This window comes from Humulus lupulus, chromosome 1 (genome assembly GCF_963169125.1).
Source record: "Humulus lupulus chromosome 1, drHumLupu1.1, whole genome shotgun sequence".
NCBI classification, from domain to species: domain Eukaryota; kingdom Viridiplantae; phylum Streptophyta; class Magnoliopsida; order Rosales; family Cannabaceae; genus Humulus; species Humulus lupulus.
The window spans coordinates 195,217,979-195,243,749 of NC_084793.1; the positions used below are offsets into that span (position 1 = coordinate 195,217,979).

Here is a 25,771-nt window from a genome sequence, read left to right on the forward strand (position 1 = left end):
CCTTATTATTTTTAAAAAAATTTACTAGAATAGAACACGTGAAAGAATCTATCTATTCCAAACCAAATACACATTCTTGGGTGCAATCCCAACTATTTTCATTTTTCGCATCTAGATAAATAATATTCCATTTATATGGAGAGATTCTACAAATAGATATTTTACTAATTTTTGGAAAATTCTCCTAAATTTACAGTATCGAAAATATAATTAAAATAATCAATTGAGCACATATTTTTTTATACGTATATAAATATTTTTTGCACTATAAATTATTTAAAAATTTTCAAAAAATAGTAAATTATCTGCTATAACTATAACATAAACCGAGTTGCATTCAAGAGAGTTGCATTCACGAATTATCTAATAATAATAGGCTATATAGCCTTCTCTTCTTTGATTACCCGCCATCTTTCTTTATATCTCAACTAACATTACTTCCCTAACCTTCCCAACTCTAGTCCTATATATCATCTCTTTCACTTCAAACCTGTTCAACAACACAAAACTATTCTCATTTCATCACTTAGTTTTTTTCTTGCTAAGATTTGTCATCGATCAATCGCTTCTTTTCTCATGGCTCTTTGGACTAGAAAATCAGTAAATGTTGTTACCCATTTTGTTTCAAAGCAGGGTTCTTTCAAACGGAGTTCCTGGTCTCATTCTTTCCATCAAAGACGTGCTGTTCCAGATGCATATGCTCCAAATCTCAAAAACCCAGTTGTGGACGTTGTTAATACACCAACTTCTTTTTGTCGTTTTGAGTCTACCAAAGCTGAGAAACTGTCGGATTCATTTTATGATTTTGATGCCAATCAACAGGTATATTAATTTCCAAAGAAGAAATTCTTTCTTTCTTTTTTCTTTTATTATTAAAATATTTTTATTTTATTTTTTTGGGTATAGTTTGAATCTTTGATTGAAAGGTCTGTTTTTATTATTTTAAGACACGCATATTCTTAATAGTATTTTCTATCATCTTTTATAGGTATTTGATAGACTACTAGATAGAAGTAACGTGTAATGCACGTGTGTTTAGTTTTAAAGTTATAAATATTATAAATAATTTTAATAAAAACTTTTTCACTATTTAAAAAAATATATATATATATGTATAATAAAATGAATTATGATTTTATAGTATATATAAATATTTATATCAATAATGTTTACCTATGTGACATCTAAACACAACGTGGACATAGATATATATTTACATTACTACATAACATATATATAAAATAAAATAATATTTAAAAAGAAATTAATAATATAAATTAAATAAGAAAAGAAAAAGTCATAGTGTACGTAGACAATAATATACATGCATCAACTATTTTTAGTTTGTAACGTATCTCACAATGTCCTTTGGTGAATTTGATGAAGAAAAAGAGCTACAATCACTTGATAAAAAATAAACTATATCACACAAATTTATAAGATAAAAAAAATGATGTATATCCTTATTATTTTTAAATAAATATGATATAATTATTTAAATTATCATAAAATATCTTTTTTTTAATTAATTTATTTATTCAATAGTGACAACAAAAGATTATATATTAAGTTTAAGTTTAAGTTTAATTAAATTTTACTTATTATAAAATATATAGTTTTATTATTTTTAAATAATTATTATTGTAAAATATCTCAAAAATATTATATTTTAATTTGTTTAGTTATTTAATTTTATTTAAGCTTAAGTCATATTCACAATCTATCGTTAAATCTTCTATATAATAAGTGTGTAGATAACGGAAATTCTTGGTTTTAACGGTTTTTTATTTTTTTAATGTTAACTTTAACGGAATATTCTTATATTTAACAGAATATTCTTATATTTAACGGTAATTTGTAAACACTTAAACTAAAATAATTAAAAAAATTAAAATAGGATATTTTTGAGATATTTTACAATTATAATTATTTAAAAATAATAAATAATTAAACAAATTAAAATAGGATATTTTTTTTAGAGATCTTACATTGATAATTATTTTAAAATAATAGATAATTAAACAAATTAAAATATGATATTTTTGAGATATTTTACAATGATGATTATTTACAAATAATAAAATCATACGTTTTGTAACTTAAATAAAATTTAATTAAACTTAAACTCACTTATTAAAATAATATCATATTAAACATATAATATAATCCACTGTGAATTAGCAAAATATTATTTAAAAAGAAAAAAACAAACAAGAAACTTAAATTTAAAATCCACATATAATATTTAATATTACATTAAACATATAATATATAATTTTTTGTTGTCACTCCTAAATTAAAAAACTAGAACAAACATAAACTTAAACAAAAATAAATAAATAAATAAATTAAAATAAGATATTTATTTCAAAATTTATATGACATTAATATAAATATAATAAAAAATAATTAATAAATTTTATAAATAAAACTAAACAAACGTGCATATTGCACGTTGCTTGTATCTAGTATAAAAATATATTGTTAAATATAAGAATATTCTATTTAAGTTAACGAAAAAAATAAAAAACTGTTAAAACAAAAAATTTCCGTTATCTACACGATTATTACGCTTATCTAGATGAGATATAAGATTGTTTTGATTAATTAGGTAAGGCAAGGCAAAGCTACGGCTAAGCCTATGTTTTGTGCGGTGGATTTGTTATATCTTTTTGTACAATTTGATACAATGATTATATTGTATAGTTAACATCACATTACCTTTGGCCTAAACGTACAATATATAGTATTATATATTTTTAAATACAATATGAAACAATATTAATTGATATAAATGGGGTTCGAACTCCTACTCCCAACACTCACTCATCCAACCACTTGAGCAAGTCTCAAGTGACATATTAAATAAGACTAATGGCTTGGTAATTTTGTTTCTTATATCTATAATAATCTATCTTATCTTAATGCCTTCATTCAAATTTTAACTTTTACAAATTTATATTTTAGTTAAAGTAATAATATCCCTAATAGATATAAGATATCCATTACGTTTTCACTAGTTTGATTTAATTTCTAAAATTTAATAAGAAAAAATAACTTATAATAAAATAATAATAAAAAATAAATATATGAAGCTTAGAAAAATAATGAAAGTTTATTCAAAGAAAAAAACCAACTATTATTTATTTATTCAAATTTTTTTATTGAGAAGTTCTAAAAAAAAGATGGGAAAAATATTTTTACTACTCTTATATATATATATATATTGTTGACTGTGTTTTTAGCCAACGACGTGAGAACGTCAAAAACGATAAACTTTCAAGAGAATTTAAACGACACAGACAGTTTGATCAAGAAAAGTAAATAACACACAAGATTTTTATAGTGGTTCAGCCCCGATCAGTCGGTAATAGCCTAATCCACTTAGAGATTTGATTACTTTATCTACACTCAAGATCAGATGAACCAGTGTCAACTGAGTTTTTTCAGTGTAAATTCGTAGAATACAAAAAAGGTTCTCTCTCAAGGAAAACACACTTTCTCTCTCTAGAAACTCAGACCAAATTTCAAAATTGCCAAAAGTCCTCTTCCTGATCCCATTAACCCTCTATTTATAGGCTTGGGATCAGAAACTGATATCCCACTAGGATTGGGATATTTTATTACTCATATTATATTTAAATTACACAAAATATTCAAAATACAACAGAATCCTCAATTTGAGCGAAGAATGAGAGATTCTCGCGCGTGCCCAGACCGATTCTTGTTGAAGCCGTTTCTGGGAATTTGACGTAGTCTGGTCCATTTGATTGATGAATATCGTCTTCTGGTCAAACACATGCATGGTGCATGCTAGACACATGCATACGGACCATACCCCTTAGAGTCTCCTCGGACCAAGGTCCGAACACACCTCTTGGCTCTCCTCGGACTAAGGTCCGACCACCCCTTATGGGTGCTCCTCGGACCAAGGTCCGAGCCACACTTTGGCTCTCCTCGGACCAAGGTCCGAGCCAAACTTTCCTTGGCTCTCCTCAGATCAAGGTCCGAGCCACACCTTCCTTGGCTCTCCTCGGATCAAGGTCCGATCGGACCTCTTGGGGCTTCTCCTCGGACTAGGGTCCGACCCCATCTCTTAGGGCTTCCCTCGGACTAAGGTCCGAGCACATCACTTGGACTCCTCGGACTAAGGTCCGACCGGACCTCTTGGGGCTCCTCGGACCAAGGTCCGATCACATGCTTTCCCTGGACCAAGGTCCGACCGGGCACACCCTAGCCCAAGTACTCTCCTTGAGTGCACTTGGCTTGGTTATGACATCTCTTAAGCAGTCCAAACTCTTCACTGATGTATTGGGCTACTGCTAAGCCAGATCACCCAACTATTCCATGCCACTTGTCAATTCTATTGCCACATCCTCAATTTCCAATTTTTGGGGATAACATTTGCCCCCCAAGTTTATTATACGATTTTTCTCGTATGATAAACTTTTCTTCTAGCAAAATATTCTTGAGGTCATTCCAAAGTTCCCATCCGGTTGATAACTTTCACGTAAACTCCCACGACAGAACCTGTCTTGTGATTTCTTCAAATTCTATTTCTTGATATAATGAAAACATAAGCTCCCTTTTGATTCTCTCTTAATTCTCCCTTTATCTATTTTGAAAAATCATCATGGTATAGAGACAGGTTTTTTTTTTAGCAATGTGATCCGATCGGACTCTTGGCTTCAGGCTAGGGCCAAGCCTCATGCTTGGACACACACATCCGACCGGATGCATTTTCCCCTTGGCTCCTCGGACATGCGTCCGACCAGGACTTCTCGGACATAGGTGCGGCAGCAGCTCCTCGGACTGGCAGCCGCTCGGACACAACACAGCTCCTTGGTATCTCTCGGCTCCTCGGATGGGCTTGCTTGGACACCTCTCGTCGAACACACGGTGTCCGACCGGACACGCACATTGCCTTGGATGCATTAGGCTGGGGTGCATACGGCTAGGCACGCTTGGATGCTTCTTGTCGAACCCATGATGTCCGACCGGATGGGGTGCACACGGCTAGGCGACACGCACACACGGACACGGGTGCTTCTCGTCGAACACATAGTTTCCGACCGGATGGGGTGCACACAGCTAGGCATACACATAGGCATGCACACACTTGGACATGGGTTATGAACTTCTCGACCAGACCTCTAGGCATGCACATCCGATCGGACATAGGCCCACACACCCACTCGGACTAGTCGCTTCTAAATGGACACCACACGACCCCTTGGCACCTCTTGGCTCTTCGGACTAAGTGTGTCCTGCTTCATGCTATATACACTTACAGCATTTTTAGGCACTCTTAGGCATTTGCTTGGGCACATGGCATAGCTATTTAAGCATGCTTTATCCCTCCGAACACCATCAAAACACCTTGTTCGCATCTCCCATAGTTATTTTGAGAGATTGATTTCTCTCAATCAATCTTGGTGAAAACTTGACTTCTCCTCTCAAAGACAACTTTTCACTATATAATATTTACTTTGCATGCATTTGTTTGATTCGCTCCAACGAAGTTGATTGGTGATACATGCTTAGCCGACCAGGGAAATTGTATCTGCTCTCCTGAGCAAGAAAACTTTGCACCTGATCAGCTAAACTTGTAGCTGTTGGCATTTATACTTTACTTCTCTTTGTTAACTTAAAACATTCTAAGTCTCCTCTAGACTTAAAAAGTTATAAGTTTTTTGTGAATAGTAAAGTCACTCTGGTGTATGCCTTATATTTTCGCATGAGTACTTAGTTTTCTAACTTAGAAATTCTAGACATTTCATAAGTCCATGTTAAGTATACTTTCTCACAATCTTATTGCTCTAACATTTTATGAGCATGCTTATTGTCACACGAATATCTGCTCCTAACTTGAAATTTTTAAACAAAATTCCAAGTTACTTAAGCTTTGTCAAACAAGTTAGCTTAATGGCCTTTTTGGACTTCGAAAATTTACAAGTCAGCCTAAAAACAGATATATAAACTCGTGCTCTTATTGCCTGTGTTAAATTATATACTAGTATACCCCATGTGCACCCCAGGCGATTGAGGGTTGAAAGATCCTTAGTCACTTGCTACCTGACCGAATCTGTTTGAGCAGTTAATTACTCGTGAAACACATAGAATATATGGAAAATATCCTAGCAGTTGAACACTGCTTGAACATATCGACCAGTTGAACTCTGCCCGATTTTACCGACCAGTTGAACACTGCTCGGATAACTAACACACATGCATATTTGTAGCAAAGATCGACCACGCTGCACGTAGTCTCTTTTATTACTTGTAAATTAAAATGGACAAAACATGTCTAATAACGAGTCTTAAACAACCAAAATTGTTCAAAAATAAAATGACTGGTTAGCAAATAACCAGCTCATACACCAAACTTAAATAACAAGTCTAAAAACTCGAAATCAAGCTACCACTCAGAAAGCGGTATTTAAAAATAATATATCCTTTGGTGCTCGCCACTCCAGTGGTCCCTGATCCTAGCACTCCTACTCAGCATACTTCTCCTTTGCTTAGTTGCTCTCCTCAGCCAAGTGTGGACCTCCACATATAGTGTCTAAGGCAAAGTCCACAGGTCCAGGCTGCAAGGGTGGAGATCTTTATCGCTTGAGACTAGAGTTGCTGCTACCTCCTTCTCCTTGGGGTGTCTCTGCCCGGTACTTCCTCAACTTGCCCGACCGGAGAAGAAATTCTATCTCGTCTTTGAGGTGGTTGCATTCATTCGTGTCGTGACCATAATCTTCATGGAAACGACAAAACTTGTTCATGTCTCTCTTCCTCTTCTCTCTCCTGATGGGTGGAGGCTTCTTGTAGGGAACCTCTTCATGACTAGCAAGATATATCTCTGCTCGGCTAGTTGAGAGAGTGGTGTAGTTAGTGAATTGAGGCTCATACTTGGTTGGCTTTTCACTTGAACTCAACTTTGCTTTCTTTTCCTCGTGGTGGTCAGACCCATTATTTCCACGCTTCTTTCCACCATCACTAGGAGAGTCACTTGGTCTGTCCGGATTGTTTATGCCATTCTCCTCTTTCTCTATTGCATCATCCAATTTCATATATTTGTCCGCGCCGGTCAAGAAATTGTTGAAGTGTTGAAATTGGATTTCTATGTATACTGTCCCATAGAGGACTCCGATAAGTTATCCCAGCGGATATGGCAACCATCTTCCCCTCGTCTCCTACAGTAGTTGCTCTATTGGCTTCTCTCATGAATCTCTGTATATAGTTCTTTAGAGACTCATATTTTCCTTGTTTGATATCTGCCAAGTCGTTGGCATAAACTGGTGGAGTCCGGGCAGTGCCGAATTGTCTACAAAACTCCTTCCTGAATGCCTCCCAAGAGGTAATGGAGTTTGGCTTAAACTTCCAATACCACTCCTGGGCAGTATCCGTCAAGGTGGTGGGGAAGACTCTACACCGATAGTCATCACTCACTCCGAGCAGTTCCATCTGGTCCTCAAACTTCCCAACATGTCTGATGGGATCTGCCTTTTCGGTATAAATTGGCAGTACCGGTGCTTTGTACTTTGCTGGTGGCTGGGCTGCTCTAATTCGAGCACAAAATGGGCTGCCACTCCGGTGGTCGATCGCATCTATCTCGGAAGGTCGTTTCGACAAACCTTGCATTGCAGCTGCTAGCATGTCAAGCTGGGCTTGGATGGCTGGTGCAACTGATGAGGTTCCAAAGTCTTGACCGCCTGGTCGGGCATTACCATCTGGCGCGCCACCGTCAAGTATTTCTACTTGACTGGCAGGGCGGTCCAGATTTTGCCCTTCGACCGGGACGGTCCTCCTCTTGTTGGTGATAACATCCCTTAGATCCTTTTGAGAAGCATGCTCTCCTACCCGTTCGAACACCATACTCTTCGATTTCCCAGAGGGCTTACTAAGCGGGACTTCCTCTCTCCTGCTACGCTGCTGGTCGGGGTGCAGTGGAGACTTCTTGGCGCGCTCTGGGCAGTTTTCTCCTCCTTGTGGGTTGTGGCCCTCCTTTTCCTTTGACTAGTCGGTGGGATGACTATCAGCCTCATCATGACCATGCCCATCTTTGAACTGTGAGGTCCTCTTATCTCGAGGAGCTCTATTTTGCTCCTGCCCAGGTGGAGTCTTCTTACTACCCGATCGGTGACTTCCAGATCTTGAAGTTTCTGATCGGTGGCTCCTGGAGGGGGTCCTAGAGTGCTCCCTTTGTGTTGAGGCAGTGTGCGATCAGACTCCATCTTCCTCACGACCAGGTGTGTTATTACCACCCCTCCTTGGTCTATCATTGTTCTTATGACCAGCTTCTGTGGTCCTTGCTCCTGGGGTGGTTGCTCCTCGTGCTGCAGCTTGGGCATTGGCCTCGACCAACTGGGTAGCTGCCTCTAAAGCAAGTGTTGCTTCACGGTGTCTCCGGTTGACCTCCTCCTATTGTTGTTTGAGCTCCTCGCTTCTGGCCTCCATATCGCGTCTTTGCTGCTCTAACGCAGCTCTCTGTCTAGCCATCTCTTCAGCAAACGCCTCCTACCTGGCGTGGAATTGTGCCATCTCCTCCTGGAAGGCCCCCATGGCCTCTTGGAGCTCTTCAACTTTTGGAGACACGTCCTCGAGCACGACTCTAGGCTCATTCTCATGGTCTTGTGGGCTAGGACCTTATGATCTAGCCGGCTCTTTAGAGGAGCCCATCTTCTTGGAGGCTGCATTGGTGTTCTTAGGCGCCATCTTGCTTCAGGGACCGTCTGTTCTTCTCTTCAGGCTCTCAATGAAAGCACCAAAATGTTGACTGTGTTTTTAGCCAACGACGTGAGAACGTAAAAAACGATAAACCTTCAAGAGAATTTAAACGACACAGACATTTTGATCAAGAAAATTAAATAACACACAAGATTTTTATAGTGGTTCAGCCCCGATCAGTCGGTAATAGCCTAATCCACTTAGAGATTTGATTACTTTATCTACACTCAAGATCAGATGAACCAGTGTCAACTGAGTTTCTTCAGTGTAAATTCTTAGAATACAAAAAAGGTTCTCTCTCAAGGAAAACACACTTTCTCTCTCTAGAAACTCAGACCAAATTTCAAAATTGCCAAAAGTCCTCTTCCTGATCCCATTAACCCTCTATTTATAGGCTTGGGATCAGAAACGGATATCCCACTAGGATCGGGATATTTTATTACTCATATTATATTTAAATTACACAAAATATTCAAAATACAACAGAATCCTCAATTTGAGCGAAGAATGAGAGATTCCCGCGCGTGCCCAGACCGATTCTTGTTGAAGTCGTTTCTGGGAATTTGACGAAGTCTGGTCCATTTGATTGATGAATATTGTCTTCTGGTCGAACACATGCATGCTGCATGCTAGACACATGCATACAGACCATACCCCTTAGAGTCTCCTCGGACCAAGGTCCGAACACACCTCTTGGCTCTCCTCGAACTAAGGTCCGACCACCCCTTATGGGCGCTCCTCGGACCAAGGTCTGAGCCACACTTTGGCTCTCCTCGGACCAAGGTCCGAGCCACACTTTCCTTGGCTCTCCTCGGATCAAGGTCCGAGCCACACCTTCCTTGGCTCTCCTCGGATCAAGGTCCGATCGGACCTCTTGGGGCTTCTCCTCGGACTAGGGTCCGACCCCATCTCTTAGGGCTTCCCTCGGACTAAGGTCCGAGCACATCACTTGGACTCCTCGAACTAAGGTCCGACTGGACCACTTGGGGCTCCTCGGACCAAGGTCCGATCACATGCTTTCCTTGGACCAAGGTCCGACCGGGCACACCCTAGCCCAAGTACTCTCCTCGGGTGCACTTGGCTTGGTTATGACATCTCTCAAGCAGTCCAAACTCTTCACTGAAGTATTGGGCTACTGCTAAGCCAGATCACCCAACTATTCCATGCCACTTGTCAATTCTATTGCCACATCCTCGATTTCCAATTTTTGGGGATAACATATATATATAATTAATAAAGTCAATTCAATAAATGTAAAAGAGCATGTCAATAAGTTGAAGACCAAAAAAAAAAACAAAGAGAGGGTGGAGACGAAAAATTCAATAAATATCTTATATATATAATTAGTATTTAATAATTTTTCTTAGATTTAACGATTTTTTTAAATTTATCTGAATATATTTTTAAAATTAATTAAAAATAAATATTTATTAATCATATTAATTTAAATTAAAATATTACAAATATATTATTATAATAATAATTAATACAAAACTAAATATTTATTAATTATATTAATATAAATTCAAATATTATAAAATATTATTATTATTATTATTATAATATATAATACAAGAATAAATATTTAATAATTATAGTAATATAAATTTAAATGTTATAAAATATTATTATAATAATATATAATTCTAGTTTTTATAAAATTTTAGTAGAATAAATATTTAGTAATTATATTAATATAAATTTAAATATTATAAAATATCATTATTATAATAATATTTGATAAAAAATTAGATATTTAATAATTATATTAATATAAATTCAAATATTATAAAATATTATCAGTATAATAATACCTATCTTAATTTTTATTAAATTTTTTATCATTTATATCTAAAAAGAAAACATATTATTTTTGTATTACTTAATCTAACTTATATAAATAAATATTCATGTTAAATAATAACAAATATTACAAATACATTATATATAAGTCATGTGTGTATAAATAGTATGACTATGTAACTAATTATGAAATTAGAATAACAATTATCTTCTATAAAAAATAAATAAGCTTCTTCTCTAATCATTGAGATGTGAATTGAATAATATCATGAATGTTTTGTACCTTAAATATGGTAGTTTATGATAATTTGTTATCATATAAATTTAAAAAAAAAACCAAAAACAATATCTTAGTTTAATTTTTCTTTTAATATGTTTATGTCATTCTTTTATATATAATATTTTTTTATTTATTTAAAATTTATATGACAATCATAAAAACTTAATAAAAATAATTAATCATTTTTTAAGTGAAACTAAGCAAACGAACATTGTACGTTGCTTGCATCTAGTATGTATTTTATATGCAACATATTTTTATTCTATTAGTTTACAGTTTATCCCATTAGTTTATAGAATAAATGATGTTAAATCTAACGGAAAAGACTTTTTTTTTGTTAGAAATGGAACAAACTTTCTTAACAAATATAACTTTTCTTATGTCTACTCCATCTGTTGTATTAACGAATTGCTTGATCCCTCAAATGTTGTAATATGGATTTAGTGAAAGAACTAGCTCACTACAAAAAACATTGCTTTTGCGTCAGAAAAAATCCATTTTTTTGCCGACAAAAGTCCTTTCTCTTTTGCGGACGCGTTTGTGCGTCGGCAAAGAGTGACGATGTAAGTTTGTTGGTAATAGGACTTCTGACGGCGCAAAATGATCTGCATCAATAAAAGTACCTTTTATCGACGCAAAAATGCATCCGCAAAAAAAGGGCACTCCGAGAAAAAAGTTTGCACAGAATAGTAAAAATCACTTTTGTCGCGCGCAATTTTGCGCTGACAAAAGTCATAGCCTTTGTCGGCACAACATCATGCGGACAAAAGTTAACTTTTTTGGCAGCGTAAAATTGCACCGACAATTGTCACCACTTTTGCTGGAATAAAATTTTACCAATGCGCCGGCAAAAGTTTATGATCCGACAAATGTTGGTTCCTTTTACTGACTTAGTCTTTTGCCAGAAAAATTTTGAGCCTAGAAAAATTATATATATTTTTTTAAATAAAAATAAAAAAAAATTATAAATATTAAATTATTTTTTATTTAATATTTTATATAATTTTAATAATTTATTATTTAATTTATAATTAATTATTTAAAAATAAAATAAAAATTCATTTATACTAAATTAAAATTAAATTACAACTATTATTTGTCTCCACTAAACTTGAAAATATTAAAGTAGTCTACTAAGTTAAAAAAGGCATTGTCTTCAATAATATAAAATAGAAATAAAGAAAAAAAAAGTCTACAAATGGGTAGTGGTGTCCTTATCCCTGTCCCCGTCAGCTGCACCATCATCATCGTCAATGTCATGAGCCTCTTATGGTATGTCCATAGTAAAATCAGGAGCCATAGTGCCTATGTTCTTCAACAAAGCATTGATCAATGTCTCCTGACACCGCTGATGACTCTCAAGTCTTTGATAATGCTTGAGTATTGCGTCCACATGAGGTGGCACTTGCTCAGGCATTTGTGAAGATGTGGATGAATCTCCTACCCTCTTCCCGCCAATTTCCTTCAACTTAGGCAATGCCCCAAAACTTTTATTGTAGCTTGAGCGGGGCCCAAGGACATCACTGACAATGTCCATATCAGGCAGGAACTCACCACTGACATGATTGCCGACAAAGGAAGCAGCAAATGATGTAGTGGGCGTACTCTTCGATGCTTGGCGCTTGGTGATCTGAGTCTACACAATAAAAAACACATATATTTGATTCCAATATAACATTAAAAGAAAACCTAAATTAGAAAGAAAACCAATATATTTAGTTTCAAAGTATAACTTGATTACCTCTTTGCCAACATCCCATCATTAATGACTACAAGCAAGTGATTGGAAAAACATGTAAGTAGTTTTGTTCCCGTATCTAGGAGCAAATGGGCTAAGTTAATTTGGTATGCAAAATCCATATATAAATAAAATCTTTGCAGATATTGCTTATATGCTAAGAGCGGTTAATTCATGGGGGAGTTTACGTCTCTAAACATATATATGAACAATGTCTTCATATTTTATATTGAGATATGGATTTCCACGACCAAATTAACTTAGCCCATAAGCTCCCGGATACGGCAACAAAATTAATTACGTTCTTTTCTATCTTGGTGCACAATCATTAATCATAAAGATATTGACACATAAATCATAAAGTTTTAATTGTTATTAATTTAATTAATAATTAATAAGTAATTACTAATTGACACAAACCAATTATTAATTACTATTTATTAATTATTTACTAAACTTTTAATTCTTTTTTAACAAACTTTAAGTTAAATGATAATAACTTGTTAAATTAATACTCACTTTAAATTAGTTGAGGTTAGGCTACTCGAATGTGTCGATCATGCTCAGAAACTGGCCAATAAACGGGTCAATCTAAGATAAACAAATTATTAGAATACTGTAATCTTGATAATATTTTCGTTACCATAAAGATGTCAGTTATTATAATTTACGTGATCATAAACATGCACAACGATGAATTTGGAACCGTGTCCTCCTAGTATGGTCATTTTTTCCCGCATCTCTTAAATTTTCTTCGATATGCGCTTCAAACATAATATATTACTCATTAATTTAGATTGTAAAATTATAATGAAACATTAATTTAAAAACTAAACTATACCTAGTGAGTATCAGAAGCCAAATAATCACATAGAATTGCCTAATCAAAAGAACTAACACCATTACAATGTTTTGCCTTCGCTCCCTCGTTGTCCTCATCTTCCCCAACCTTTACCCACTGCTTCTTCATCGTCTGGCGCAAGTTACTCAGATGCTTTTGCGTCAGCCTTGCCATGGCGTTGTTGATTACATGATTGTCTTGTGGAACAATGAATTTGTCATAAAATTACACATTTGGAGTTTGTTAAAATATTATGAAGATGGAAAAAAAATTAATTATAATTTCTTCAAATTTTAGAAAGACAGTTATAGATAACCTATGTCGAATAACTTCTTGATCAGCTGGCGGCGCGTCTTCAACTTTTGTCGAAACAACAAAACATGTCGGCAAAAGTCAACCAAAACAACCCTATTTAACACGTGGGACTTTTGTCGCGCATGTTAGGTGAAACGCGTCGGCAAAATTTGTTTCCACGTGGGTTAAAAAAAAGGCAAAGCAAGAATTTTCTCGCCCGAGCTTTGCCGACGCGTTTGGATATTGGGCCGACAAAAGTATCTTCTCTGGCATAATAACACACTAGTAAAAGTGTTTCTGCGCTGGCAAAAATACTTTTTTTTTAATTATTGTTCCAAAAATTACAATTATCTGAGCACAATAATTGAAAAAATTATTGTTTCTAAACAAAAAAGAATAGTAAAACAACGTACTAGTACTTTCAGGGTGATTTATCTGCCCACAACAATACAGACACTATCAACGAACTAAGTTAATTTTTAGTATTCCTTAACAATTCAAATATTTTAGCACTACAACAATAATTATAAATCACAAGAGTTTATCTACTCACACAATCAATATGATCATTATTAATTCTTGGTAATTATTATAAAACAACAATGCTATGATCGACTATTCCTTTATTGGTAAAAAAATGAATAATTATTTAACGTTCTAACAAACTGTCAATACGATTCCATATATCAACATTGAAATGTACACACACATATATATATATATATCATAATAACAATACAGATGAGTAACATTAATAATGCTCACTGAGAGTTAGATTGTGAATATTCATAAACTTTGTGTGTAATCAAACCTTTTATTAGACCTATGATAACAAATAATTTAAAAAATAAAAACGATAATCGTATGATTAGATAAGCATAATCGACAATGATCACAACCATAATAGTTGATGATTACAAAGTTAATTAGTATTGTTATTAATCTTAGAACAATCTAACAACATTGTATTGTTGATTAGATGTTGAATACTCATTAATTTAAGAATAATAATGTACAAAACTTAAATTTTCCAAAAATATAAAAAATGTGTTTTTCTATTATTTAATACTTTTGCTGGCGCAATTGTAACATTTGCTGGCGCATTTGAATGACTTTTATCGGCGTAATTGCGCAATGCGCTAGAAAAAGTATCACCGTCAAAAATCAATTCGAGAAAACCCACTTTTGCGGGCGTAATTACACCAAACGCGTTGGTAAAAATTCAACCGTCAAAAGTACAAAGCATTTGTCAGCGTATTTCGTAGTTGCGCCGACAAAAGTAGTCTTTGCCGGAGTGTTATTGAACTCCCCGCCATATGCCACTTATGCTGACACTAAATTGCGCCGGTAAAAAGTGCATCTTTTGTCGGTGACTTTAGTGAAATGCGCCGGCATAACTCACTTTTGCTGACGCATTTCAAAGTGCATTTTCTTGTAGTGGCTAGAGGCGAATGGATTTATTGTTTTCTTCCTAATAAAAGTAAATTAGGTTGATATTTAGGCAGTTTTGTTTGAATTTGTGTCTTCTGCTATTATTCTTGTGTGATTTGTCTACCTGCTACAGCTTCTTTGCATCTTTGTTATCTTTCTATGAATGTAATTTTTGTCTGGGAAGTGAAACAAAAAACAGTTGACACTGATATATATCATCAGTTATGCTAAAATGTTTTGTGTTTTTTAAGGTTTCCATTCTGTGACAGGTCTTGGATTTTCCAGGAGGAAAAGTTGCATTCTCTACTGAATTGAAATTCTTTTCCGAATCCCCTGAGGAGAGGGTACACTGCTATAGGGTGCTTGACAACGATGGACAGATTATTTCAGGCAGCACCTATGTACAGGTATCTCAACACTTCACCTGATCAAACTCAAATTGGCCAATAAATCTTGAGTATAATAATGAGGGATAAATGTCAGAGCTGTGACCAATCACCTATTGATTTAAATAGGTCAATAAAGAAGTAGCTCTAAAAATGTACAGTGAAATGGTCACACTTCAAGTGATGGATACTATATTCTATGAAGCACAAAGACAAGGGAGAATTTCTTTTTATCTAACCACAATTGGAGAAGAAGCAATCAACATTGCATCTGCAGCAGCATTAACTCCTGAAGACCTTATTTTTCCTCAGGTTACTACATACACTCATATATACTCATACGAGATGTCCAACCTTTTTCTTTACCTCTTTTATTCGATGTTTAAGTGTAGGAGGATTGAGAATAATGCTGGAATTTTCTTTTAAATAATGCAGTATCGGGAACCAGGAGTGCTATTATGGCGTGGTTTCACCCTGCAAGAATTTGCGAACCAGTGCTTTGGTAACAAAGCTGATTATGGGAAAGGCAGGCAAATGCCTATACACTATGGATCTAACAAGCTCAATTACTTCACGGTATCATCACCTATATCGTAAGATTTTGACTCTGTTAAATAAATTATGTTGAAAATTTACAGTACACATCATATCTTGCCATCTGTTTTCCAGTACACAAATTCCTCAGGCTGTTGGTGCTGCATATTCATTAAAGATGGACAGAAAAGATGCCTGCGCCGTCACTTATTTTGGTGATGGCGGGACAAGTGAGGTAACATTCTATTTTCATAAAAATAATGAACTCATTGGTTTTGGTTACATGTGTTTTTAACAGTTGAAGCAATGTAGGGTGACTTTCATGCTGCTTTAAACTTCGCGGCAGTTAGGGAGGCACCGGTTGTATTCATCTGCCGGAACAATGGATGGGCTATCAGTACAGCAATAGAAGATCAGTTTCGAAGTATGTTTTATTTTATTTCCTCTATGTTCTTCCTAACTTCTATTACAATATATTTATTTATTTCTAATCTATTGTGTTGATGGTATGTCTTTCATTGTTTAAAAGGTGATGGCATTGTTGTTAAGGGTCAGTCATATGGAATCCGAAGTATTCGAGTAGATGGTAATGATGCTCTTGCAATGTACAGTGCTGTTAATGCTGCTCGTAACATCGCAATTCGTGAGAACAGACCAGTCTTAATTGAGGTGAGGCCGCAAAGGCATGGCTGCATGCGTTGTTGAACTTTCTGACCTTTTTAAGGGACAAAACTTGAAACTCAGCCTCTCACTTCATTTACAGGCACTAACCTATCGAGTGGGACACCATTCAACTTCTGACGATTCAACCAAATATCGATCCACTAAAGAGATCCAATGGTGGAGATTGAAACGAGACCCTGTAACTCGATTTAGACAATGGATAGAATGTAATGGTTGGTTGGATGATGGGGCTGAATTAGAGCATAGAAACAGTGTGAGAAAACAGGTAAGACTTGAAGAAACTTTGGACTAAATCATTAAAAGAACCAAAGATTTGTAGTAGACAAGACCAAGCATTGATTTAAATAACTTGTGAAAACTGTGACCGTCACGTTGTTTGATTGTAGATGTTACAAGCGATTCAAGTGGCTGAGAAGGTGGAAAAGCCAGCAATTGCAGACCTTTTTACAGATGTATATGATGTTCTACCATCCAACCTTGTTGAGCAAAAGAAGTTGCTGAAGGAAACAGTCAAAAGATATCCAAAGGAATACCCGTCAGATGTTCCTATCTAGTTTCATACTGTTACCCTCGTACTGATACTATGTCCTTGCAATAACAATGTACATATAAATGACGCTTTTCGTACGGGAATAATTGATTTGAAGGGTGCGTACTGTATAAGTTTGAAGGAAGGGACTGAGATCAACTAGCTATATACCCTATTATTTAAAATATTTCACAAAAATATTACTTTATCTATTTTAACTTTTTTTTTTTTTTTTTTTGAGATAAAGCTATTTTAACTTTTAAATTACACAATTTATGAATTTCTTTTTCTTTATATTATTTAAATATTATATATTTTTAATACTTTTTATTCATTTGAAATATTTTATCTAATTATCCTGAATATTCTTATATCTTTCAATATTTAAAATATATACTCATATATAATATCACACAATTATATTATATTTTAAATTTATCTAAATTTATAAAATAAGCTAAAATATAAACTAATCCAAAAAATCAAAAAAATCAAATAAAGATTTTATAATTCTCTTCCATGATAGTTCTCCTACATTACATCATATATCAATTTTTCTATATTTTTTCTATATATCAATTATTTAAATATTATAATTTTTAATTTATTTTATTTATGTTAAATATTTTCTTAAATTTTTTTACATTAATTAATTATTATATTTTCACATACCAAATTATATTTGTACACATATTTTAATATATATATATACAATATAATATATACATATATACTGAATATATAATAGATATATTCACGTTTATATTTGTTGACGCGGTTTTTCGCCAACAGGTAATTAAGAGAAGGAGAGAAAGGGATTAGTGCCAAACGTAGAACCGTAACAGATATAAGATCTTAGAGAATGAAATAGGTGACTCAAGACACGTTTTTAAGTGGTTCAAAGGTTAAAATCCTTCTACTCCACTAGTCAATATTATTGATATATTCTGGATATTGGGTTACAAAGTATATATCTCTCCAGGGACTATTTTTTCTAACCCTTATCAACTCCCAAGGTCTCCATATTTATAGGAGAAGGCACCTGGAAGTTGGTAAGGAGGTCATCCCGTGACCTTCTTATTTGTCATATCAACTCTGTGACATTCATGATTAATTCCTAAACCTGACACATAAGTGTGGTCAAATCGATAGCTTAAGGAGATAATGGGCCGCACGGCCCAACCCAGCCATGGGTGTCTGAACACGCACGTTCCTACTGCGTGTCCGAGAAGTCAGGGAGATATCGGACACGTGATGTCAGATATATGCACGTTTATCTTGCGTGTGTTGACTTTACAAGGGGTCATAGCCTCCCTATCTAGCTCGTACGACGAGCTGCGCATTTTACTCGACCTTCGGCCTTCTGATTCCTTGCTCCAGTCTTGGCAAGTCTTTGAGGATTCCCCGAGCTAAGGGGGGGACGACCTCAAGACAGGAGCTCCAGTCTGGGGGATGTTTATGGACTAACCATGATTAGTCCGAAGCTCGGCCTGCTAATCAGCTCGTGGGAAAATCAGGGCGTACATCTGCCCCCCAAGCTCCTACTCGTGGTATATGACGTCGCGTATAAGACCACAGTAGGGGCTTTTAGACTTCCCCACAAACTCTTCGCATTCCACTCTTTATGCAGGCGCCTGATACGTGGAACATCGTGGGTGGTGACGGTACGTCTTACGAGAACCGCATTTAATGGCCTAGCCTATGCCCAGCCGTCGTTTCGTATTTCGAGTGGAGGGCCTCAGATCCCTCATCAGGGCCATCCAAGAGCCTTCTACACGTGATCCTTCACGCATATAAAAAGGGGGTGGTCACCCTACGCACGGGCCACCCTTTCATTCGAAATTTTCCAAACCTCTTTTCCTCTTTCCTCTCCATATTCCCAAAGAACGAAACCCTCGACTCTGTTGCTGCCATTTTCATCGTTCAGGAAGCTTAGGCATACGGATTTCTCCGAAGCTTTGGAAGCTACTACACTGACGAAGCTCCTACCAACGCAACACTCTCGTCTACCTCCCAGCCATACTGTAAGTTTCCTGACCCTGTGTGCTTTGAAAACATGCTACTGTAGCTTAGGTAAAATTTTTTACTGTAGCCGCATGCAAGGGTTTTCTGGGTTTTGTGGATATGGAGGGTGACAACCTTTTTAGGTTAGGGTATATTTGTTGTAGGAAATCGCTTTAGAATATGGGTTTCAGGATGCCTTTCCTGGGAAAATTTCTGGGTAAGAGTTTTGGGAATTTTTGGGTGCAAAACCGGGTAGCTTAGGGAACACGCCTCACAAGCGGTTTTGCAATTTTCTGCCTACTGAAACTTTCCCCCCAAGGAAAATTCTATTCTGAACCTCCTGACACACGAATTCCGAGTAATCGGGGATCTGTTGGGAGTATGAACGCGTGTTCACTGAACCGCGTGGCTCCACTCTTCACGGGCTGGGCTTACCTCAGCTCGTGCAAGTAATAATTGCTTATTCCTCCAGCTTGAGTCGCCTTTTCTAAAGTGTTTTCTTTTGTTCGTTAGGCGACCAGATGGCTCCAAAAAGGAATCTCCCCCAGAAGAACGTTGGAAGCTCGGCCTCCCAGCAGGAGAAAGGAAAGGCGGTGATGCCTAGCTCCCCGATCCCCCGTTTCGGGCCGACAGTGGAGAAGGAGGTCGAGGTGGCCCCTGATGCATTCTTTGAGGCGGAGAGAATCATCTCAAAGATAACCGATCAGACGAAGATTAAAAAACTCTTCCTCACTCACAACATCGCGCTGGGGAAAGCCTCCGTTATTGCCCGATCTGCCTCGGATGGCGAGCGGAGCTGCGCGTCGCTCGACGAATCGTTCGCGGCCTGGAGCGGTGAACACTTTAAGGCAGGGGCCTTCCTTCCCCTGGATCAGTACTTTGCTGATTTCCTGAACTACGTGGGGTTGGCCCCATTTCAGTTCCCCCCCAACTCCTACCGTCTGTTGGCAGAGTTGAGGTACTTGTTCCAGAAGCAAGAGTGGGAGGTCCCCACTCCTGCGGATATTTTATATTTCTTTTGCCTTAAAGCCACCTCGGACCAGCGGGGGCGAGGCGACGGGTTTTACTATTTGATCCGTTTTCCCAACACGGCGGCGGTCATCGAGCTGCCCAGCCACCCCAATGATTTCAAGGACCAGTTCTTAATGTCAACGGGGTTCCGGAACTGCGAGCACCACTACTTCAATCGTCCTCGTAAGTGCTCTCTGATCCTAGCTCGCGTGTTTAAATATCACTTTAGCTCCTCCTGTACCCCTTTCTGACTTAAACTCATTACGCAGCCATCTTCGCGAGGACAGAGAAATCCGTGACCCTCGGGGCACAGTATGAAACACTGGCGGGCTTGCCCCCCAGTGAGAAGGATTATCGCGTGCTCGTGACGGATGAGACGATGGTGGCTTGCAAGTTGATTTTTCCGAATCAAACCCTGAACCTAAAGAGGCCCAGGGGGTTGCCCCCAGCTCGCGACATCAGACCTATCAACATGGAGGAGGTCGCGGAAGACGAAGGTGAGGAGGACGAGGGCGATGAAGTTCCGCTCGTGATGAATAGGAAGAGGACCTTGGAGGTCGCCCAGAGGATGGGCGAGGAGAGGATCCAATCCGGAGCAGCCGCGGGTCCTTCTGGCCAAGGTAACCCTTACTTGTTTAGGAGTCTAGATAGGGCCGCTGCAGACCCTCGACTGGCTAGGTTCAATCCTAGGTAGCTCGTCCATCGTCACAGGAACGATCCGAACCTGAACACGCTCCTGCTCCATTGTGTCGACCGGCTCGTGCTGGACCACCAGGAGAGCCGGCCTAGGGGTACCGTAGTAGTAGATAACACCTTATCCTTTAGGTCGGTCCTTTTCCAGGAGTATGGGACAAACCTGCGCACATGGCCATCACTCCAGAGGGGTATCTATGCTCTGGGGCTTAGGCAGTACGTAGGAGAATCTAGCCCCGAATCGGACCCGGGGCCAGAACCTGCGCCAGTTCGGGAAATAATCCTCTTAGGTTCTTCCAGCTCGGGGGGTAGGGCTCCCTTAGTATTCGTATATTTTTTAGCTTTAACCTTTTGTCTTTATCTCTGTATGATTGTTAACTTGTAATAACCATGTTTTTTGTTTGACAGAAGAGATGTCTCAGCCCGAGGGGAGCTTGCGAGGCGCAGTCTTCGGGGGAAAGCCCTCAGCCGGGCCAAGACTGAAAAGGCTCCGGGGGTCCAGGAGCACTGCGGGGACCTCCACCAAGTCCCCGACAAAGGAGAAGGAGAAAACCCCGTCAGCCCAGGACGCGGGAGCGATTCTTCCTGCTGCCGGAGCAGGCCAAATGCCTCCACCACCTCAGCGAACTCCAACCGTCACCCAGGACGCAGGGATGGAGCTCGGGGCTCCGGCTGCGGTGGCCTTCGATGTGCGCATCCCAGTCAACCCTCAGAACCTGGAGAAGATCCCCGAGGCCTTCCGGGGAACGGTGTACGAATCGGCGAACTACGCCGTTGACCATATCTATAAGTTCACCGAGAAGGAGCTCCGGGCTATTGAGACAATGAGCCCGGTTGACGTAATGGAGTCTTCAATGAGCATGACCCTAACGGTAAGCTGCTCCCTCCTTTTTTCTTTGTCTTAGGCTTTTACCATTATACTTTGCCCTACTTTTCCTCTAAGGAAATTTATCTTTCATTTCCCGCAGGGCGTCGTCGCTCTTCACCGGAGCATCACCAGGGCCAAAACTCAGCTCGAGGATATGAGGACCGAGCACCAGGCCACCCTTCAGGAGGCCAAGGTGACTAAAGATGCCTTGGCGACCTCGAAGGCCGAGTTGGAGAAGACCCGCTTGGAGGTCCAAGAGCTCAAGACCTCCCTTGCCACCTCGCGGAAAGATCTCGAGGCTGCGAAGACTGAGATCCAAGCCGCCCAGGTCACCCTGGAGGCCGAACGGGCCACATCGGAGCAGTCCATGCAGGATTTGTTCTATCACTGTTGGGCTTTCAACCCGGAGGCTGACTTCTCCTTCATGTCACCGACCCTTTGGGCGAGCTTGCTGGTGAAGTTTCAAGCTCGCCTTGAGAAAGAGGCGCCGCCTTCGGAAACTGGGGAAGCCTCTAGCGCGGCGGAGCAGGGTGAAACAGCGACCTCCAAAGGGCCAACTGACGGAGCCTAGGGCGCTTTTTCTTTTTTGCCTTTGAATATTTTTAAGTTTTTTGTATGTAACCTTTGCATGAGGTGTTTTCACCTCGAGACAATTTGCCTTGACGCCTTTAACTTACGTTTTTTTTTTTTTTTTTATGCTTTTGGCTACAATATATATATCTTTTTGATAAACTTAGTCCTGTGTTAACCGTTATCTATATTTCGAGCTCTTTAAAAAGAACAACGATAAATAGATTTACATCAACTTCTAAGTTTTATGACCCGGTTGAAACCAGGAACTTATTTAGAAAACTTAGTTCGTGTTAACTTTTATCCATATCTCAAGCTCTTTAAGAAGAACAATAAGAAATGGATTTAAATCAACTTCTAAGTTTTATGACCCGGTTAAAACCAAGAACTTATTTAGAAAAACTTAGTTCGTGTTAACCTTTATCCATATCTCGAGCTCTTTAAGAAGAACAACGATCAATAGATTTAAATCAACTTCTAAGTTTTATGACCCGGTTAGGACCAGGAACTTAATTTGAAAACTTAGTTCACGTTAACTTTTATCCATATCTCGAGCTCTTTAAGAAGAACAACGAGAAATAGATTTAAATCAACTTCTAAGTTTTATGACCCGGTTAAAACCAGGAACTTATTTAGAAAAACTGAGTTCGTGTTAACTTTTATCCATATCTCGAGCTCTTTAAGAAGAACAACGAGAAACAGATTTAAATCAACTTCTATGTTTTATGACCCGGTTAAAACCAGGAACTTATTTAGAAAAACTTAGTTCGTGTTAACTTTTATCCATATCTCGAGCTCTTTAAGAAGAACAACGAGAAATAGATTTAAATCAACTTCTAAGTTTTATGACCCGGTTAAAACCAGGAACTTATTTAGAAAAACTTAGTTCGTGTTAACTTTTATCCATATCTCAAGCTCTTTAAGAAGAACAACGAGAAATAGACTTAAATCAACTTCTAAGTTTTATGACCCGGTTAAAACCAGGATAGGACTTAGTTAGCGTTAACCCTTATCCATATCTCGAGCTCTTTAAGAAGAGCAACGATCCATAGATAAGGATCAACATCTAAGTCGTTAAGGAGACCTGGTTATATCCAGGTACCATGTGCCCCCCAAGTAACTGGGAAATGGTCTTTCGTGGTTACTTTAAGATTACACTTGCAAATATGCGTAAAAAGCTGATTTTTATTAATACATAAAAAGTGGCCTTCCAGGCCTTACAAGTGGATCATTGATAATATTTCTTTAAGTGGATGGCATTCCAAGTCTGTGGGACGGCCCCTCCATCAAGTCGAGCTAACTTATAAGTTCCCTCCCTGATGACTTCGATGACCTGGTAGGGTCCTTCCCAGTTTGGTCCCAAGACTCCATCTTTGGGATCTTTCCCGGCCAGGAAAACTCTCCTTAGGACCAAGTCGCCAACGCTAAAGGCGCGTTTTCTGACTTTGGTGTTAAAGTAGCGAGTGATCTTCTGCTGATAATGGGCGAGCTGGAGTTGCGAATCCTCTCGCCTTTCATCAACTAGGTCTAGGGAATGGCAAAGGAGCTCATGGTTCCGACCTTGGTCGTAGGACTGGACTCTATGCGACAAAACCTTAACCTCCACGGGGAGGACTGCTTCACTCCCGAAGGTTAGGGAGAAAGGAGTATGACCCATAGGAGTTCGATGCGAGGTCCGGTATGCCCATAGAACCTGGGGGAGCTGTTTCGGCTAGACCCCCTTCGCTTCATCTAATCTTTTCTTGAGGCTCGCCTTTAGTGTCTTGTTGACAGCCTCGACCTGGCCGTTCGCCTGAGGATAGGCCACGAAGGAGAAGCTTTTCACAATTCCGTGTCTTTCACAAAACTCGGTGAATAGGTCGCTGTCGAACTGAGTGCTGTTATCGGAGACGATCTTCTTGGGCAGGCCGAATCGACAGATGATGCTTTTAATCATGAAGTCAAGCACCTTTTTAGACGTGATCGTTGCCAACGGCTCTGCCTCGGCCCACTTAGTGAAGTAGTCGATGGCGACCATGGCGTAACGGACCCCACCCTTTCCGGTAGGCAGGGCGCCTACTAAGTCTATCCCCCAAACGGTGAATGGCCAAGGGGCCGAGATCATTTTCAGCTCGACTGGAGGAACTCGGGCAACTGCAGCGAATCACTGGCACTTGTCGCATTTTTTCACATATGAGATCGAGTCTTTGGACAGAGTCGGCCAATAATAACCTTGCCTGAGAACCTTTAAGGCCAAGCTTTGCCCCCTAGTGTGGTCCCTGCAGAATCCTTCGTGAATTTCCTGCAGGATGGCCTTCGCTTCACTTGGAAGAACGCACCGGAGGAGAGGTAAGGAGTGCCCACGTCGGTACAACACTCCATCGACTATCGTATATCTGGGAGCTTGATATAGGACTCGCCACGCGTCGTTACGTCCCTCGGGCAGCTTGCCCTCGAAGAGATATTCAAGAATGGGGGTCACCCAGGTTGGCCTGGCGTCGATCATCTCGACCTCTGCCCGATATCCTTCTATACTTGGTTTTTCCAAGAATTCTATTGGCACCAACCCCAGGGTCTCTGTCTTTCCCGAGGTGGCGAGCTTGGCAAGAGCATCTGCATTGGTGTTTTGTTCTCGAGGTATCTGCTCGATTGATCCTCGCTCAAACGCGGTCAGCTCGGCTTTTACCTTTGCCAAATAGGCGGCCATCTTGGGTCCCCGAGCCTGATATTCGCCCAGAACCTGGTTTACCACGAGCTGGGAGTCACTAAAGCACTGGACGGAGCTTGCCTTTAACTCATTGGCTACCCTCAGCCCAACCAACAAAGCTTCGTACTCTGTCTCGTTGTTAGATGCCTTGAACCCGAACCTTAGCGCCGAGTGGAATCTATGTCCCTCGGAGGATATCAGAATGATTCCAGCCCCGGAGCCGTTCTCGTTGGATGAGCCATGCACAAAGATCCTCCACAGTGAATGGGGCGAGGCGATCTTGGGAGAGCCTTCTGACGGATCCTCCTGGAATCCTGTGCACTCTGCCCCAAAATTGGCCAAGGCCTGACCTTTTATGGCAGTTCATGGAGTATAGGAAATCTCGAACTAACTGAGTTCGACCGCCCACTTTAACAAACGTCCCGATGCTTCAGGCTTTTGCAAAACCTGCCTTAGAGGTTGATCGATCATGACGTGTACCGAGTGGGATTGGAAGTACGGCCTGAGCTTTCGCGAGGCCGTGATTAGGCAGAATGCCAATTTTTCCATCAGTGGGTATCGCGATTTTACCCCGAGGAGTCTCTTGCTGATGTAATAGACTGGCTTCTGAACTTGGTCCTCTTCTCGTACTAGTACGGTGCTAGCCACGTCCTCAGTGACGGCCAGGTAGAGGAAAAGAGGCTCTCCTGCCTTGGGCT

The 25,771-nt window shown here is 38.8% G+C and overlaps 2 protein-coding genes across 3 annotated transcripts; both read left to right on the forward strand.

Annotated features, from left to right (window-relative positions):
* Positions 1-458: 458 nt before the first annotated feature.
* On the forward strand, positions 459-17,382 carry LOC133802021 (2-oxoisovalerate dehydrogenase subunit alpha 2, mitochondrial-like). The gene is made up of 9 exons (XM_062240255.1): positions 459-822; positions 15,378-15,515; positions 15,624-15,806; positions 15,930-16,087; positions 16,164-16,263; positions 16,341-16,452; positions 16,558-16,697; positions 16,792-16,977; positions 17,099-17,382. Exons 1-9 carry the CDS (start codon positions 577-579, stop codon positions 17,264-17,266), a joined length of 1,431 nt encoding a protein of 476 aa, XP_062096239.1. The 5' UTR covers positions 459-576; the 3' UTR covers positions 17,267-17,382.
* A 151-nt stretch (positions 17,383-17,533) lies between these two features.
* On the forward strand, positions 17,534-22,497 carry LOC133802031 (uncharacterized). 2 transcript variants are annotated; one of them, XR_009877113.1, is made up of 3 exons: positions 17,534-20,439; positions 20,526-21,821; positions 21,918-22,497. XR_009877113.1 is itself a non-coding variant. In XM_062240269.1 (3 exons), the coding sequence occupies exons 2-3, from the start codon at positions 21,363-21,365 to the stop codon at positions 22,386-22,388; spliced, it is 930 nt and encodes a 309-aa protein (XP_062096253.1). In that variant the 5' UTR covers positions 17,780-21,257; positions 21,358-21,362; the 3' UTR covers positions 22,389-22,497. The 2 variants fall into 2 exon arrangements, 1 of the variants encoding a protein (XP_062096253.1); XM_062240269.1 differs by having other exon boundaries at positions 17,780-21,257; positions 21,358-21,821.
* Positions 22,498-25,771: the final 3,274 nt, after the last annotated feature.